Genomic DNA, 17,036 nt, shown 5'->3' on the forward strand with positions numbered 1-17,036 from the left:
TAAGAAAGGTTTGGACAAATTCCTGGAGGAAAAGTCCATTGTCTGTTATTAAGACATGGGGGAAGCGTCTGCTTGCCCTGGATTGGTGCACTCAGCAGCAACAAATACTAGTTTTGGCTGGCTCTTTCCCCGCATTTCTCCTCTCTTCCCCACGATTTAATATCCAGTTCAGGCAGTAAGTAAATGCATCGGCAGGGGGGGTCTGGTAAGTCTTGGGGGCTGGGGATGGAAGGTGAGAATCAGTTCTGTAGGCTATCAGAAATTTGCTTAATTATCTACTCACACAGAAAAGCAGTAAAGTCAATAGGTTCTCTGAGTGGGAACAACCTGTTTGATCTTGCACTCTTGTGATTGACCAATTGTTTATCACTGTTTAATTTATCACATTGATTAATTTGAGCACACCTGAGGTGTCCTATGATGGTGTGCACTGCAGGCAGAGGAGCCTTATTGTGTAAAGCACTGGAGAATTCTCTCCTCTCGCTTACCTCTCACGCTGAGGACACCCTGCTTCAGTATAATCATTTATATGATTTATCTTATAAACATTATTATGTGGTCTTTTCCTCAAGTGCTGAGACATCAGGTTGTTCCCACTTGGAGAACCTATTGACTTTTACTGCTTTTCTGTGTGGCTTTAACATTTTTGCTATTCAGTATACCTAAACTATTATTCAGTAGAAAAAATTTGGTTTGTTCAATCAAATCCTGTGTGGACATTGGACTTCTATGAGTGAATGTTCTGCTTGATTGAACAAACTAAATTTTTTCTACTGAATAATAGTCTAGGTACAATGAAAGTAAATAGCAAAAATGTTTGAGTAGATAATTAAGGAAATCTTTTTCATATTGCTTGCTTATGGACTGGGAAAAAAGACTGTTCAAGCAAATGTCTCCAGAACTGCTTTAATGGAAAAATGTGATTTTTTTTTTTTAAGTACTTTGTGAAATTTATTGTTGTTGTGAAATTTATTGTTATACTTTGTTTAAACTTAAAAAGCGGTGTCATTAACAGTGAATCTAATCGAAAAATCGATTCAACAGGGTGAATCGAATCGAATGAAATATTTTTCTCTGAATCGGGCAGCACTATTGGCTACCATGAGAATGGGCTACTGGGCATGATGGACCATTGGTGTGACCCAGTTAGGCTATTCTTATGTTATGTTCTCATCTGTAGGGGCCTTTGTTTTCACTTCTTATTTTAATGTATTTTTTTCCTGGGAACTTATCAGTGTTTTTTTATAATGGGAACAAAAATGGAAGAGAATTAATGTGTGTGGAATGGGGGGGTAACTAATTTCTTCAGCTAAATAATTCAATCCACTTCAAACAGACATAGGAGAACTCACGCACCATTCACATACCCTCCAACCAAAAACGTCAAAAGAAAAAAAACAAAAACTGTTCAACAACCTCCTAACACTCGACACTCAACTCTACAACCTATTGACCTCGACCACAAACTACAAAACCTTAAAAAAAGAAATAAAAACCCTTCTATTCAAAAAACACATAAAACCAAACTAACATAATCAGAACTGTCCCAAGCATCACCTGCAACTACTCCATATGTACTTCTGATGTCATGACAATTCAGACATAATTTATGTTATGTTATGTTTGGAATAATGGTTACATAAATGAGGTTCAATAAAAGAAAATTTTCACTGCCTGTTTCTTTTTTTTTTTTTTTTTTTTTTTTTTTTGGTGCCGTTTCTATTCTGACCATTTATTCCATTTCATGGTTATTGCAAAAAAAAAAAAAAAAATTTTACATGGGGGGGGGGGGTGTCAAAAAATGATGGGCCCCGGGTGCCACATACCCTAGGTACGCCACTGCCCAGGTACAAGCCATTGCACTAGTCCAATACTCTGTAAAATTTGTCGAAAATGCCAACCAGTAAGCACTCATTTTAATTGAGCTAACATTCTCAAAGCAAAATATGCCTTCTGCACTACTTTGTGCATCCATTGTCAATTTTGCATCAAGTATTACTTCCAAAAGCATGATTTCCTTTTTTACTGTAATCAAATGATCTATTACAAACACACTCTCTGGAAAAGATGTTCTTTTCCATTACCCACAATCATGAATTCTGTCTTCGCTATATTCAGCAGAAGGTCATTCATGCTCATCCAGTCACTAATCTTACTCATAAATCCATCCAGTTCAGAAGTTAATGTTTCACCCCATTCTGTAATTTGAAAATAAAACATCATCTGCAAACATACAAAAAGACACCCCAATCTCTTCTAAAAATTTACCCAAGGGGGCCAAATAGAGGTTAAGCAATGTTGCTGACGATAAAGATCTGTGAGGCACCTGCCTTTTAACAGGATTGACCATACAGAGGCAGAAAGGAAATAGTAAATAATCTTTTATATATATGTTCTCTTAGGCTTCCATAGCTGGTTTCATGATTGTTGCTGTTTTCCAGGTCTTCCTGTGTCTGGGTAGGTAGAACCGAAGTTTCAGCCATCATAATGTGGCTGTGGTAAAAGCTCCGACGCTCATGAAATAGAGGGGGGGGGGGGGGAGATAAATTGTTCATATATTGTAGCGTAAATGTTTATACTTGTAAAGGTTTGTAATAATAAATCACAATCAGTCCAGCTTGTTCAAACATAAACCTGGTATATATGTCATCAATGGTAAATCCATCAAGGCAAAATGTTCAATCATATAAATACTAAAAATAAATATCCGCTTGTAACTTAGTTCATGCAGTGTGAAATACAATCTCCGTAATCATAGGAACTGCTCCATAGGAAAACCTCTACAAAGAAAAGTATGTTATTTTCAATGTGCTATAAGCAAACCCTTGTAGAGAATACTTCAATAATATTGCCTAGCGGTTATAGTCTGGGGAATGAACAATAGAAGATTTATCAGCTATCCTTAGGTATTATTCCAGTTATAACAGTAACAATCCTTGCTGTTACTAGCAAAAGATATTCTAGTTATTAAATAGGTCTAATCAGTTATAGTCTGTAGATTTATAAACAAGAATTAGTCCTGATTTCTTAACACTTTGACTAATGCCACAGGAAAGGCTCATATGCACTTGCTGGGTCCAGTTTATTTCTTCAGTTCATTGTAAACAGACTGATTTCTGAACAGTAAATCCTAAAAGAAACAAAGAAACAATAAATCTCTCTTTCCAAATCATACATACCTTAAAGTCTGTTGCACATTAAGGCTAGTACAATAATTAAATATTTTCAAAAGGAAACTGATGGGTAAATGGGTACTTACCCCCTCTTTTGCGAAACTGAGATAGTTTCTAGCATGGGGAGCTGCGCTGAATGGCCCGTGCTGCTCCCGATGCTCATAGAAACTCAATGAGCGTTGGGAGCAGCATGGGCCATTCAGCGCGGCTCCCTACACTAGAAACTGCTATCGCAGTTTCGTAAAGGGAGGCCCAAGTCATAGAAGCCTCCCTTTCAAAATTTTCCTCTCCTTTAGAGGACAAAGGTAGGGACAAGGGCTGGTGCACACAAGTTGAAATTTCTCACCAGGCCCTGGGGCAGGATCTGGTTGAGCAACGCAAAGTGAGCCCTTTATGTGAGGGAGACCAAGAGGGGTTTTCAGCCTAATTAAAGAGGGGAGGAGGGGGGGAGAGAGTGATCTGGACATTGCCATTGATGAAGGCTGCTGAACCCTTTAACATGCAGCCTGGAAGCATCAATCCTTTTGTGGAATAGAATAATGAGATAGCTTACAAGCAAGGTTATTCTTGTACCACAGGAGTTATCAACCTATGGCACTGATATCTTTTATTTGTTATTCATGATTTGCTATACAGGTACTGCTGACAAGCAGACCCCCAGTGGTTTACCGTCTATAATAAAAGTAGGAAAAGGAGCTACATCATTTAATAGGATAGGGAAGGTGATTTTTTTCCACATTTGTATATTTGATTAATTGACCTAAGTCAAAAGGGAGATGGAGGGTAGAGGAAAATGAACGGGAAAAGGAATGAAGAAGAGGAGACACTGCAGGTTGGTGATTCCCATTGTAAATCAAGGTACAATAAAAGCACATCTTTTACCAAACCTTAATAACCTCCCCTTAGTGGCAATATTTAGCCGATAAATGGATAGTCATGTGAGAAGTCATCACTCATACACACACTCCGTGGCACTTCTTAAATGGATACTAAAATATGCATATTGAGCCACTAATTGGTGTCTGTTTAGTCATAACACCCTCGCTATTTTCCACAACGTTCTGGAGGGGTTTTTTTGAGCCAGCGATGTCTAAGGAGTAAAGTTATTGTGATTGCTCTCTTCATGTCTGAGGCTTTTTCCTCCATTAAAGATTGATTTTCTGTGCTGTGCCAGAGCAGCTATTTAAGTGGCGTTGTTTTTTTTTTTTTTATAGAAGTTGAATCTTCCCAATCACTGCATCTTCCAGAATAGCACTATACAAAGCTGAGCTACATAATTTGCATCTAAATGTTGGAGCCCTTTAAAGAATTTCCCTTATTGTATATCTGACAAGATATAAAATTTTTTAGAGGGAAGAAAAGAAAGTAGCTTGTGTAGACTCAATATCTTTTTAATGTTCATATCATTTTTTCTTACTGTATAAGTAGAATCAGGCGCTTTGGGATTCAGGGTATTAATCTGTAGGAGAAAGATGAAGAATATTATATAAACATAGAAGATATCAGCAATGAAGAACCTCTCAACTACCTAGTTTGTTCATTTCAGCTGCCTATGTTCTGTTAGAAGTTTTTATCTGTGCTGTTCTGCCTTTCTACCCCTCCCTCTAAAATCCATTTGTACCTTCTCCCTGGAAAATAGCCATGGGATTGATAAGGACATCTAGAGAGGAAGCTGTATTAGTATAATGAAGCAAAAACCAAGAGGATGACAACACCCTATAGACTAACACATTTAGGGAGTAATTTTTTTAAGAAAGGTATCTATGTCAAAGTTACAAAATGTTCTTATTTAGTATCCTGACCCCTAGTGGTATTACTGAGAGATTACAGCTAGGGATCATAGCTACCATTTTGAAACCTAGGGCTCCTTTTACAAAGGCGTGCTAAGGCCTTAACGCGCGGAAAAGTGCGTGCTAAAATGCCATGTGTGCTAGCTGCTATCACCTCCTTTTGAGCAGGCGGTAGATTTCTGGCTAGCGCACGCTAATCCAGTGCATGCAGTAAAACCCGTAGCGCACCTTCGTAAAAGGAGTCCCTAGTCTATTGAAACCAGGAGTGACTGGGAATCCATCTTACTCACCCTATACACCTGAAATCCCCAATAGGGATGGAGTTGAGATGGTATGGTGGCAGTGAGATCTTGTAAGGAGGGTCTTCTTTTTTTTTTAACTTGAAATTTTATTGAGTTTTAGTGAAATACAAAAAGGAAAAAGGTGTACAAGGGTCATAAAAACAATCAAGGACAATATCAAAGAAATCAGGGATTAATGATAATAGATAATATAATACAGTACGATGGTCAAGCATGTCCAATTATGTTACACAAAAAGGGAAGGTAAAAGTGATAGGAAGAGAAGACAAGGGGGGTGAGGGAAAGAAAAGTGAAAGAAGGGAGAGAAAAGAGTAAAAAGGGAGGGGAGGAGAGGCTAAACGAAGGAAAGGAAGGGGAAGGAAAGGGTAGAAAAGAAGAAAGAAAATCCCTCAGAGGTCAAAGAAAGAAAGGAGAAGAAGGAGAGAAAGAGAAGAAGAGAAAGCTAGAAGAGAGAATCAAAGAAGGTTAAGATAGTCTATGAAGGCAGACCATTTTAGACGAGCCTTGGAAGACATGGGTGTATAAGTGGAAATCAACATTTCATGTTTATGTTGAAGAAGCACTGACTGAAACCAAAAATGGATTGAAATAGATTCAAATGACTTCCAATTAGAGAGTATAAGTCTTAATGCTATAATAATAAGTGTATCAAATAAAGTGTGTTGAGTCTGAGGTAAGTTAAGCATAGGAGCCTCAGATTTTAGTAAAATAATTGAAGGAGAAAGAGCAGCTTGGATGTTAAAAATCCGACTTAAAAATCTTCATTGGTTTTGACTTTTCCCCTTATTGGGATATCTGTGCTCACTTTTGCAAATGCTGTAAGGAGGGTCTACTTGTGCCGCTGGTCTTCAGATAGGGAAGAGTTCTGGAGGGGGCTCAGGGGGAGGTGATGAGAAATCTGATGTCACGGGGAAGTTAGGTGATTGGGGAGGCTGAGAATATGGGATCAGGGTACTCTATTAGTCAGGGAGCAACAGTTATAAAAAGCTTCTCTCATGCAAATGTGGATTAGTTTTACACATTTTGTTTAGAAACATTCATCTTTTTAAAAAAATCATTGTTCCATCTGGAGATAGAGAGACATCCACATGAAGTCCTTCACCTATTTTACAAGAGACTTTGCATTTGGACAGGTGAAAATGTCTGCACCTGCATGTTAGGCCTGAATTCTGCCACTAGTATTTTATAAAGACAAGCAAGAATATACTTATCTTTATAAAATAGTCCTTATGTAGGCACCTACTTACGCTCTTAAACTAGGCACCATTAATATTAACCTCATTAAGACTCGTATCTTGATGGTTCCAAACATACTTTATAGTGCCAGCATAGCTTAAGGTTACTGTTCATACAGGTTTGACTGACATATGCAAAACTTTAAATGTGCACGTACTCAACTTTTGAGGCTTGGTTTGAATAAGGATGTTATCAGCACTGCCGCTCCTTATACCCAACCCAGCACAAAGTTTTGAAGCACTCTTCCTCAAGGTTCTAGTGTGACTGCAAGGGGTTAGTTGAACTCTAAACATGTTTGAACAGCAGTTATACTAGCCTCTGAGGAAAAGCATTTGGAAACTCAGCACTGAGTCAGGTGTGAGGAGCAGCAGGGCTAATAATTTTTTTATTTGTATGGAGTTCCAAATGATATCGGCACCAATGCTTCTCATGTCCAATACAATATATTCTCTAGACTAGATTGGTTAAATACACTGTCACTTTCCAACTTTTCTTGCTAAAGGATAAGGGTATTGATTATGTATTTGATATACTGCCTTACTGTGGTACAACTAAAGCAGCCTATGTATTATATACCAGTACTTTCTCTGTCCCTAGTGCGTTTATGATCTAACTTTTTGTATCTTTGCTATGATGGTGCTTTATTGAAATTTATGGAATGTATGCCTCCAGTGGCGTACCAAGGGGGGGGGGGGGGTCGGTCCACCCCGGGTGCAGCCTTAGGGGGGGTGCTCCCACCCTCCCAGCGAGAGCAATAAACCTAACCTCCAGTAGCGTCGGCTTCTTCGCGGCTTTCTCCTCCCTCTGCCGCGTCACTGATGACATCATCAGCGACGCTGCACCGGCAGGAGAAAGCCGCGAAGCAGCTGACGCTACTGGAGGGAGGTTTGCTGCTCTCGCTGGGAGGGTCAGAAAGGTTCACTTGGGGGGGAGAGATAGGAGGGTCAGCGGGGGTTCGGCTGGGAGGGGAGAGAAGCGATTGCCTCAGGTGCTCCAAGGCCTGGTGCCATTATCTTCTTCGGGCAGCAGCAGCATTTACAATTTGCTGCTTTTGCCGGCTTCAGGCCTTCCTCTCTGCCGGGTCCTGCCTACTTCCTGTTTTCATGAAGACAGGACCCGACAGAGAGGAAGGCCTGAAGCCGGCAACAGCAGTGAATTGTGAATGCTGCTGCTGCCCAAAGAAGTTCAGGACACCAGGTCTTGGGTCAGAAGGAGGAAAGGGAGCAGAGGGGGAGAGAATTGGGGAGAGTGTTGCTCTACCCAACTGGAGGGAATGAAAGGAGATGCCAGGGCTTAAAGGGAAGAAGAGACGCCAGGGCATGGAGGGAAGGAGGAAGTTATGCCAGATGAAGGGAAAAGGAAGGGGGAAAGGAAGGAGGAGATGTCAGAGCATGGAGGGGGAGGGAGAGAGATGCCGGGAATCAGGGAAGGGATGATGCCAGACTGTGAGGTAGGAAGGAAAGAAAGAAGAGAGAGATGCCAGAGCATAGGGGAGGGGGTGGTGACAGAGAGAGAAAAACGGAGAGGTGACAGAGTTGAAATCAATCATGTACAAAGGAGAGAAGAGGCATGGGATAGATAGTTTATGGAAGGAGCATAGAAAGAGGGAAGATGCCATATGGAAGAGAGAGAGAGAGAGGGTGCACACTGGATAGAAAGAGCACAGAGGGCAGTGAATGGAAGGGGCGAGATAGAGGGTGAACAGTAGATGGAAGGGGTAGAGAGAGGGAAACAGACACTGAATGGAAGTGTGGGGGAGAGGAAGGCCAGCTGCTGAATGGAAGTGTGAGGGAAAGGGGGAGCAGATGATGGAAGGAAGTGGGGAGGAGAAAGAAAAAAAGGGCACATGCAGGATAGAGGGAAGAGGATAGAGTTAGTTACTGGAAGGAGTGAGGGAAAGAGGTGGCAAGCTATAGGTAGACACAGTGAAAGAGGGAAATTGAGGACTGAATAGTAAAAAAAAAGTTAGACAAAGGCAGAAAATATATTTAGAAGGAAGACCAGGGAAGAACAGGAGGAAGGGAGCGGGGAGAGAGATGCCAGAGCAGGGAGGAAGGAGAGGAGACAGATACCAGACCAATGGGGTGAAAGGATAGATGGAAGGGGGAGGCATACAGTTTCTGGAAGGGGCATAGATGGAAAGAAGATGCCATATAGGGGCAGAGAGGTGGCAGACAGTGAATGAAAGGAAGAGAGTAACAAAAAGAAAAGAAACGCAGAAACCAGAGAAGACAAAGGTAGAATAAAATTTTTTAATTTATTTATTGCTTTAGGAGACGTGTCACTGTTTCTGTGGTATTGCATTGTATGCAGAGTCCAGCTTCTTGCTGGTTCAATTTAACCTTTGTCTATGTATTTCTATTTTATCCCCCCTTTTACAAAACTGTGGAGCGTTTTTTAGCACCAGCCGTGGTGGTAGCAGCTCTGGTGCTCAGAATTCTATGAGCATCAGAGCTGTTACCACCGTGGCTAAAATCCACACTACAGTTTTGTAAAAGGGGGAGGGGTAAGTTTATGATTACTTATTCCATACTAGGCGAAGGTGTTTTCTGTGTTCTGTGTATTCGAAAGGCATGGTTTTCTGTTAGGATTGACTGCAGGATTGATCTGTATTAGTCTGGCTTGTTTAGTTTTACAATAGGTGTATTGCTGTTGTACTTCTCACTGCAGTATGTAAGATGCTGCCTTTTCCTAAGTACTCATATGTGACGTGTGGCTTGTTACTAAAAATCATGTTTTTCATACAGATGGGGGGTGCCAAAAAATAATGGGCCCCGAGTGTCACACATGCTAGGTACGCCACTGTATGCCTCTCAGACTCATAATGAAAACATTGAAATGTCTACAAACCTGCCTAAGTCTGCACTTGGACATCCTAATAGCTGGGAAGTCCAAGTGCTGATCATCAAAACCAACTTTCTGGACATTCATCAGGACCTCCATGCCATTGAATATCCAGAGCCCAAAGGGGTTTGTTGAGAGGTGGGCATCGGGCAGGCTTAAACCTGGATGTCCTGCAGGAATATTCGAAGCTTTCCCAGGACTGTCCTAGATGGAATTTAGATATCCCCAGTTGGAGAAGAGATGGCTCAGGGGAGATATTATAGATGTCTATAAAATACTGAGTGGCCTGGGTCAGGTAGATGTGAATTGCTTTTTTACTTTTTCCAAAAATACTAGGACTAGGAGGCATGCAATGAAGCTACTAAGTAGTAGATTTAAAACAAACTGGCGGAAATAATTTGTTGCTGTAAAATGTAGTAAAAACAGTTAGCTTAGCAGAGTTTAATAAAAGTTTGGACTTTTAAAAAACAAAAAAACAAAACAAAAAGTCCATAAGCTATTATTGAGATGGCTTGAGGAAACCCAGTGCTTATTTCCAGGATAAGTGCTATAAGTAGTAGTAGAGTAGTAAGATAAGCAGCATAAAATCTGTTTTTCTTTAGGAAATCTTGCTAGGTACTTGTGACCTGGGTTGGCCACTGTGGAAAACAGGATACTGGGCTTGATGCACCTTTGGTCTGTCCCAGTATGGCAACTCATATGTTCTTATTTTCTTATGTTCCATTGCATCCTACCAGACTGAAGAGACAATGAGTGAGATTATGTGCCATTTGGAATCAATTGCCTTCTGCTATTTATAATTGTATATATTTTAAATCTTTTTCTCAGTGTTGATGGTTTGTTTTCTTCACCTCTTCTGTAATGAGGAAGAAACTTAAACATGTCTGGGCAGTAGCAAGAATGAGAAAAGACTGACGAGGCTAATCAGAAAAGGGATGATATAGGAATTCCCACACCTGCTTGGAAGATTTCTAGTTCTTTCTTGGCTCTGAAAGAGCCATTTGTTTTGGCACCATTGGATGATGTTGCCCACTTGTGTGGCAGATTAATCCTGTTTATTGACAGAGAAATGGCTATTACTCACATAAATTCCTTCTTGTCTCTGAGGTATAATGTTGCTATACTGGTGTGGAGGTACTCCACTAACATCCGGAACCTCGTATATGTTCCCTCCAGCATCTGAGGGTGAGAAGACAAACAGAATTTGGCCCCAAATCTCAATTCATGAATAACAAAGCTTGATGGGTGTGCTATACTTACCATTTCCTTTTCTCTGACAGTTGCAACCCTTCTTGTACAGAACAGCTGTGATGGTCAATAGAGCAGCACCAAGGACAGCACCAATAGTAACTCCTACTGCAGTCTGCCAGGTATTGTCATGCATATTGTCATGCTGTTCCACAGGTAATGCTGTGAAAATATGGAGCATCTAGGTCACTACGACTGCACCAAAGGGGATTTTCATATAGGATCCAGTGGCGATCAATACGGATGCAGAAATACACTTCTGACCTTCTACTATACTTTACTCATCTTTACTGTCAATTATGTAGTTCCATTTCCATTACTCTTTCCTACTTCAACCTAATTCTAGCCCTCTTTCTTAAATTATTGCATTATCTTAATGAAACGTAATCCATATAGATGCTTCAGCCAATGCGGTGTATCAAATATTAAATAAACATGGAAGAACAGCCCCAAAACTTGGCACTGAAAAATAATCCATGGAGCCCTCCCAAGACATTCAGAATCCAGTCTTTACTCAACATTGATAATATAGGGCTCACAATTATGATTGTGGAAGAAGCTCTTATGTGTGAACTCCTAGCCAAGATTCATTATAATGACTGATTTAATTAAATAGAGGGAAACCCCTGCTGGTTCTGAGTGAAGGCTCCTGGTTATAAATATGCAGAAAATCCAAAGGAGCAGGAAGAAACTGCTGGGCTATAAAATATACATGGGAACTTCCTCCATGAATATCTTGTGTGGTTTCCCACAGGAGATCACCCCAATCGCTCTTTGTCAAGAACATCTGTAGCTATGTTTTTCCATTAAAGAAATCTTTTGTGGTTGAGTCAGGATTGTGCTAAAAAAAATTCCAAGTGTCAGTGAATTGGATAGATGCTCAAACAGAGCACTATGCTACATGGTTACACACCTCATATTACTTCTACTACTACTATGTATTATAGTACTCCCTTGAAATTCGCGGGGTTCCATTCCAGGAAGTCCCACAAATTTGAAAAAACCACAAATGTGGTTTTTTGCCTGTCAAAAGGCAGGGAGGCAGGAGATGGCAGCTGGAGCACTGGTGGGTGGAGGAAATCACATACGGTCTGCTCCAACTGCCTCTTCCTGTAGTAAAGTCGGACTACCACCAATTAGGAGCTGATTTGACATGCAGCTCCTGATTGGTATGGCCTGACTTTACTACAGGAAGAGGTGGTTGGAGCAGACCGCGAATGAGCGAGAGCGATTCGCGAACCGCAAATGAGCGGGAGAACACTGTATTTATAAAGCGCTACCACACCATGCAGCACCGTACAACAAACATGCAAGAGATGGTCCCTGCTCGAAGAGCTTACAATCTAATTAAGACAGACATAGGACAAAGGTGACATACATATTATTTAGGTGGAGGAAATATAAGGGACAGAAATAGGGGAGCAAAGAGGGAATGACAACAGATATGGGTGCTTTACAAGTTGTCAGGGTAAGACATAAATGCAGTTTCAAAAAAGTAAGTTTTTAGCGTGGATTTGAACACCACATGAGAAGGGACCTGATGCACTAAGTCAGGCAGAATGTTCCAGGTAGAAGGCACAGCAAGGCAGAAGGGACAGAGTCAGGAGTTGGTAGTAGAGGAGAAGGGCTTTGACAAGAGAGATTCACCTGATGAATGGAGCTTCTGGGGTGGAATATAGGGAGAGCCAAGGGAGGAGAGATACTGAAGAGCTGTATGTGGAGATGAACAGGGAGCCAGTGAAGTGACTTAAGGAGAGAAGTAACATGAGCATAATGACACTGGTGAAATACAAGGTGCACAGCAGAATTCTGAACAGATTGAAGAGGAGAGAGATGACTTAGCAGAAGACCTGTGAGAAGGACATTGTGGCAATCCAAGCAAGAGGTGATGAGAGCATGGATGAGGGTCTTGGCAGTGTGCTCAGAAAGGAGAGGCCAGATTATAGCAATGTTATAGAGAAAGAAACAAGTTTTGGCAGTCTGTTGGGTATGTGAAGAGAAGAAATGAGATGAGTTAAAAATGACTCCGAGGTTTCAAACTGATGAGGCAGGGTGGATGAGAGTGTTATCTACCAACATGGAGAATGGGGGAAGGGAAAAACAGGCTTAAGAAGAAAGATAAGGAGTTCAGTCTTGGCCATGTTTAATTTTAGATGTCGGTGAGACGTCCAGGTGGCAATGGCAGACAGGCAGGCTGATACTCAGGCCTCAATTCCTTTAGAAATTTCAGGCATAGAGATTTAGATTTGTGAGCATAGAGGTGGAAGTCATGAGAGGAGATTAGGGCACCAAGGGAAGAAGTTTGGATGGAGAAAAAAAGAGGACAGAGCTCTGAATGGCAGCAGAACAGGATCCTAGAGTTTACACTAAAAGTGCAATGAGAAAGACAGGAGGAAAACCAAGAGATAACAGAGCTCTGAAACACAACAAGGACACTGTATTGATGAGTAGGCAGTGATCTACAGTGTCAAAAGCTTCAGATAGATTAAGGAGGATGAGTATGGACTAGAGGCCTTTGGATCTGGCCAGGAGCAGGTCGTTGGAGACTCTAGAAAGGGCAGTTTCCATAGAATGAAGAGGGCGAAATCCTGATTGAAGCAGATCAAGGACAGCTCAAGATGAGAGAAAGTCAAGACAATAGCGGTGAACATCACATTCAAGTAGCTTGGATAAGAAGGGGAGGAGGGAAACTGTGATAATTGGAGGGGCAGGTAGGGTCCAGCGATGGTTTATAAGAAGTGTGAAGGAGTTGGGTTACTGTTGAGGATATGACAGATATACCAAAGTTACAAAAACTTTCTTAATTCCTGTAGTATTTGTATACCGAATATTTTGATTTTACTCTATCAGAGATGTTCATGTTCTCATTAAAGAGGTTTGGCTGAATATTCAGCTGTGGCAGCAAAAATGGGCTTGAAATTCAAAGTGATTTTAAGCAGGCAGGCAATCTCTAGCAGCAGCCATGAAAGGGATACGATTTGATATACTACCTTTCCGGGGTTACAATCAAAGTGATTTACATATTATTCACAGGTACTTATTTTATACTTGAGTTTCAAGGATGTGAATCACGAGACTACCTCTACAGCTCATGATGGACATTTTACAGATGGATCCACTAGGGCCTGGAGTGACTAGCAGTTGCACGTCTAAAGTCAGAGGAACAGAAATGACCATTTTCGAATAGCAACTGCTGGACATCCAAATATAATTATTATTTTGAAAATTTTATACAGATGTCTTGACCACTGGGATGTCTAACTTTATACCCCATTTTCATCCATGTTGAAAACGTCCAAATGCAAGCCATTTGGACTGGCTATATAGACATCCCAACAGAGTAGTGGGACACTTTAGAGAGCAGTGCTGTGAACTTCACTTAAAGAGTGCCAGATGTATATCTTACCAGAACTCCTTATAATTTATGGTGAGCCCCCAAAATCTACTATTCCCACCTATATACCACCCCAGTAGTCCTTTTGGCTGCAGGTGGCACCTATTCAGCAGTATAGTAGGGTTTGGATGAGCTAATATTTCTACAAAAAATGTAGTGATTAGCATGACTTATGAACCTTGGTCGTCCTCTCTATGGTTTACTAGTCCACTCATCAAGTAACTCTGCACATCTGTGTGATGCTCTACCAGGCTTCCCCATACCAGATGCTGATGTTCTGGCTCTGTAGTGGAAGAGGGTCAGTGAGCACGGGGGGAGTGTAGGGATGTCTTACTTTGATGCATGGAGTAGTGCTGCCCAATTCACCAATTCAGATTGATTCATTGTTCAAGAAAATTGGACTCACCGATCCAGCGAACCCCACCCCAGTGAGACCTGACATACCTCTGAGGCCTCCTAAAGCAGCAGCAGCATCATTCTGAGCGGGCTGCTTGCAGCCTGCTCCACTGGGGTCTTCCCTCTGCTGCATCACTTATGATGCAGCAGAGGGAAGCCCTACTGGGGCAGGCTAAAAGTCTTCCATTCAGTGATGCTTTTACTGACAGTCTACCGCCACTGCTGCTGTCGTTTTAGGAGATCTCAGAGGTATGGCAGTTCTCAAGGTGGGAGAGTCAGTGGGGTGCTGCTCCACAGGGGGATGGGAGAGAGGGATGGAAAACTACTGCACAGGGGGATGAGAGGGGAGGAAAGATGCTGCACATGGGGGTAGAGAATAGAGATGAAGAATTGGGGTGGAGGAGAGGAAGGGAGAGAAGAGGTAGAAAGGGGCGGTAGGGAGAAATCCTGCATATGGTGGATGAGAGGAAGGCATGCATGGAGAAGAGAGAGGAAGAAATGTTGGACGTAGGGTGGAGGGCAGGGAGAAATGGTGCATGGGGAGAGAGAAAGAAATGTTGCACATCATAATGGATGGGAGGAAAGGAAAGATGCTGCATGGAAGGGAATAGAGAAGTTTGACCGAAGGCACAAGGCAAGGAAAGAGAGAGAGAGAAAAAAAGAGAGATGATAGATAGTGGGAAAGAAACAAATGTTGGCTATAGCAGTGGAAGATAGAAAAAATAATTTTACTTTCTATTTTGTGATTACAATATATCAGATTCGAAATGTGTATCCTGCCAGAGCTGATGTTAGACAGCGAGCGTGAGCTAGGACCTAACAAAGAGAGGAAAAGTTGTGGGGTTGGAGAGGGGAAAGGGGGGGATGGGTGGAAAGGCTACAAAATAAACCTGCCAGGATGTTTGAAAATAAATAAATAAAAGAACCCCACCCAATTGAACAGGAAAATTGAATCAAATTGAAAAATCGATTCAATAGACCAAATCAAATCGAAAAAATTTTCCTGAATCAGGCAGCACTAGCATGCAGTGGTCATCTGGTCAGTTCGGGCACCTTTGTAGTACATAGATGCTTCTAAAACAGGTTGCAAAAATCTTATAAACATTAGTCATAGGTGAAATAAATTTATTGTCATTACCACAATTTCATTTTGTTCTTCTACAGGTTGGTACAGAGGGGCAAAGAGAGCCATGAAGTTTGATATCCCAAGAATTTGGTGGGAACCCACTGACCACTCTAACAACTCGCAGGCCTTAAGCATGCGCAGATGCTCAAGGCCCAGCAAGAAGAGGAGGCCGATCATCGGGCACCAGCACCAACGCACAGGACATGCCGGTGCCAGTGCCCAGATGACAGTAAGCAGCGGCGGGGGGTGTTTGTGTACAATCGCGGTGGGGGGGGGGTGCTGGATCGCGGGGGGGTGCCAGATCACGGGGGGGGGGAAGTGCCAGATCGAAGGGGGGGCCTTCAGGGGGATCAATGCCGATTCTCGGGGGGAGGGGGGAATAGAGCAGCGCCGCTGGCCTCGAGGGGGTGGGAACATATCAAAGCGAGTTTCCATTATTTCCTATGGGGAAACTCACTTTGATAAACGAGCATTTTGGATTATGAGCATGCTTCTGGAACGGATTATGCTCGTAATCCAAGGTACCACTGTAAATGGTTCTCAAAATTAGTAGCTGAGAAGGTAAGAAATATGAGGTTAGCTTTCATAAACTATACAAGATTGCAGAAAGAAGAAGACATGCAAAATTATCTGGAAAAGTTAAGAGAGGCTGGTCGTATAGTCAGGAAAGCAAAGATGCACATGGAAGAAAAAAACAGCCGACACTGTAAAATGGGGAGACAAGACATTTTTTAGATATATCAGTGATAGGAAGAAGTGCAAAAGTGGCACTGTGAGACTCAAAGATGAAGGGAAGGAATATGTAGAAGCTGATAAAGAAAAGGCCGAATTGCTTAACAAATATTTCTGTTCTCTGTTCACGGCTGAAGCGCTGGGAGTGGGGCAGCAGAAGACAAAAACGAATAGGGATGGAGAAGTGGTAGACCCTGATCAATTTTCAGAAGGTTGTGTTCATGAGGAGCTAGCTAAATTAAAGGTAGACAAAATGATGGGGCCAGATGGTGTACATTTGAGGGTGTTGAAGGAACTTAGGGACACTAAATTGTTCAAAGTTGTTAAAACACTTGCTGATTGTGAAAAATTACAGGCAGACCTTAGGAAATTGGAAGACTGGGCATCCAAGTGGCAGATGAAATTTACTGTGGACAAATGCAAAGTGATGTACATTGGGAAGAATAACCTGAATCACAGTTACAAGATGCTAGGGTCCGCTTTAGGGATTGCCCGAGAAAAGGATCTGGGTGTCATTGTAGACAATACGATGAAACCTTCCACCCAATGTGCGGCGGTGGCCAAGGAAGCAAACAGGATGCTAGGAATTATTAAAAAAGGGATGGTTAACAAGACTAAAAATGTTATAATACCCCTGTATCGCTCAATGGTGCAACCTCATCTAGAGTACTGCGTTCAATTCTGTCTCCTTATCTCAAGAAAGATATAGTGGCACTAGAAAAGGTTTAAAGAAGAGCGACCAAGATGACAAAGGGGATGGAACTCCTCTCGTATGAGAAAAGACTAAAAAGGTTA

The 17,036-nt window shown here is 41.8% G+C and overlaps 1 protein-coding gene across 3 annotated transcripts in view; it reads right to left on the reverse strand.

The window, feature by feature from the left end:
- Positions 1–1,848: 1,848 nt before the first annotated feature.
- LOC117369136 (carcinoembryonic antigen-related cell adhesion molecule 1-like) overlaps positions 1,849–17,036 on the reverse strand; it is a 56,994-nt gene continuing 41,806 nt past the window's right edge. The window contains exons 5-8 of one of the 3 annotated variants that reach the window (XM_033963179.1): positions 10,606–10,755; positions 10,430–10,524; positions 4,591–4,632; positions 1,849–2,780 (exon numbers count right to left, since the gene is read on the reverse strand). In XM_033963179.1, coding sequence (XP_033819070.1) covers positions 2,724–2,780; positions 4,591–4,632; positions 10,430–10,524; positions 10,606–10,755 — 344 coding nt within the window. In that variant the 3' untranslated portion in view covers positions 1,849–2,723. Of the gene's footprint in view, positions 3,131–4,590; positions 4,633–10,429; positions 10,525–10,605; positions 10,756–17,036 lie in introns of all 3 variants that reach the window. The other 2 variants (XM_033963180.1, XM_033963181.1) reach the window with 2 other exon arrangements.

This window comes from Geotrypetes seraphini, chromosome 11 (assembly GCF_902459505.1).
Source record: "Geotrypetes seraphini chromosome 11, aGeoSer1.1, whole genome shotgun sequence".
NCBI classification, from domain to species: Eukaryota; Metazoa; Chordata; class Amphibia; order Gymnophiona; family Dermophiidae; genus Geotrypetes; species Geotrypetes seraphini.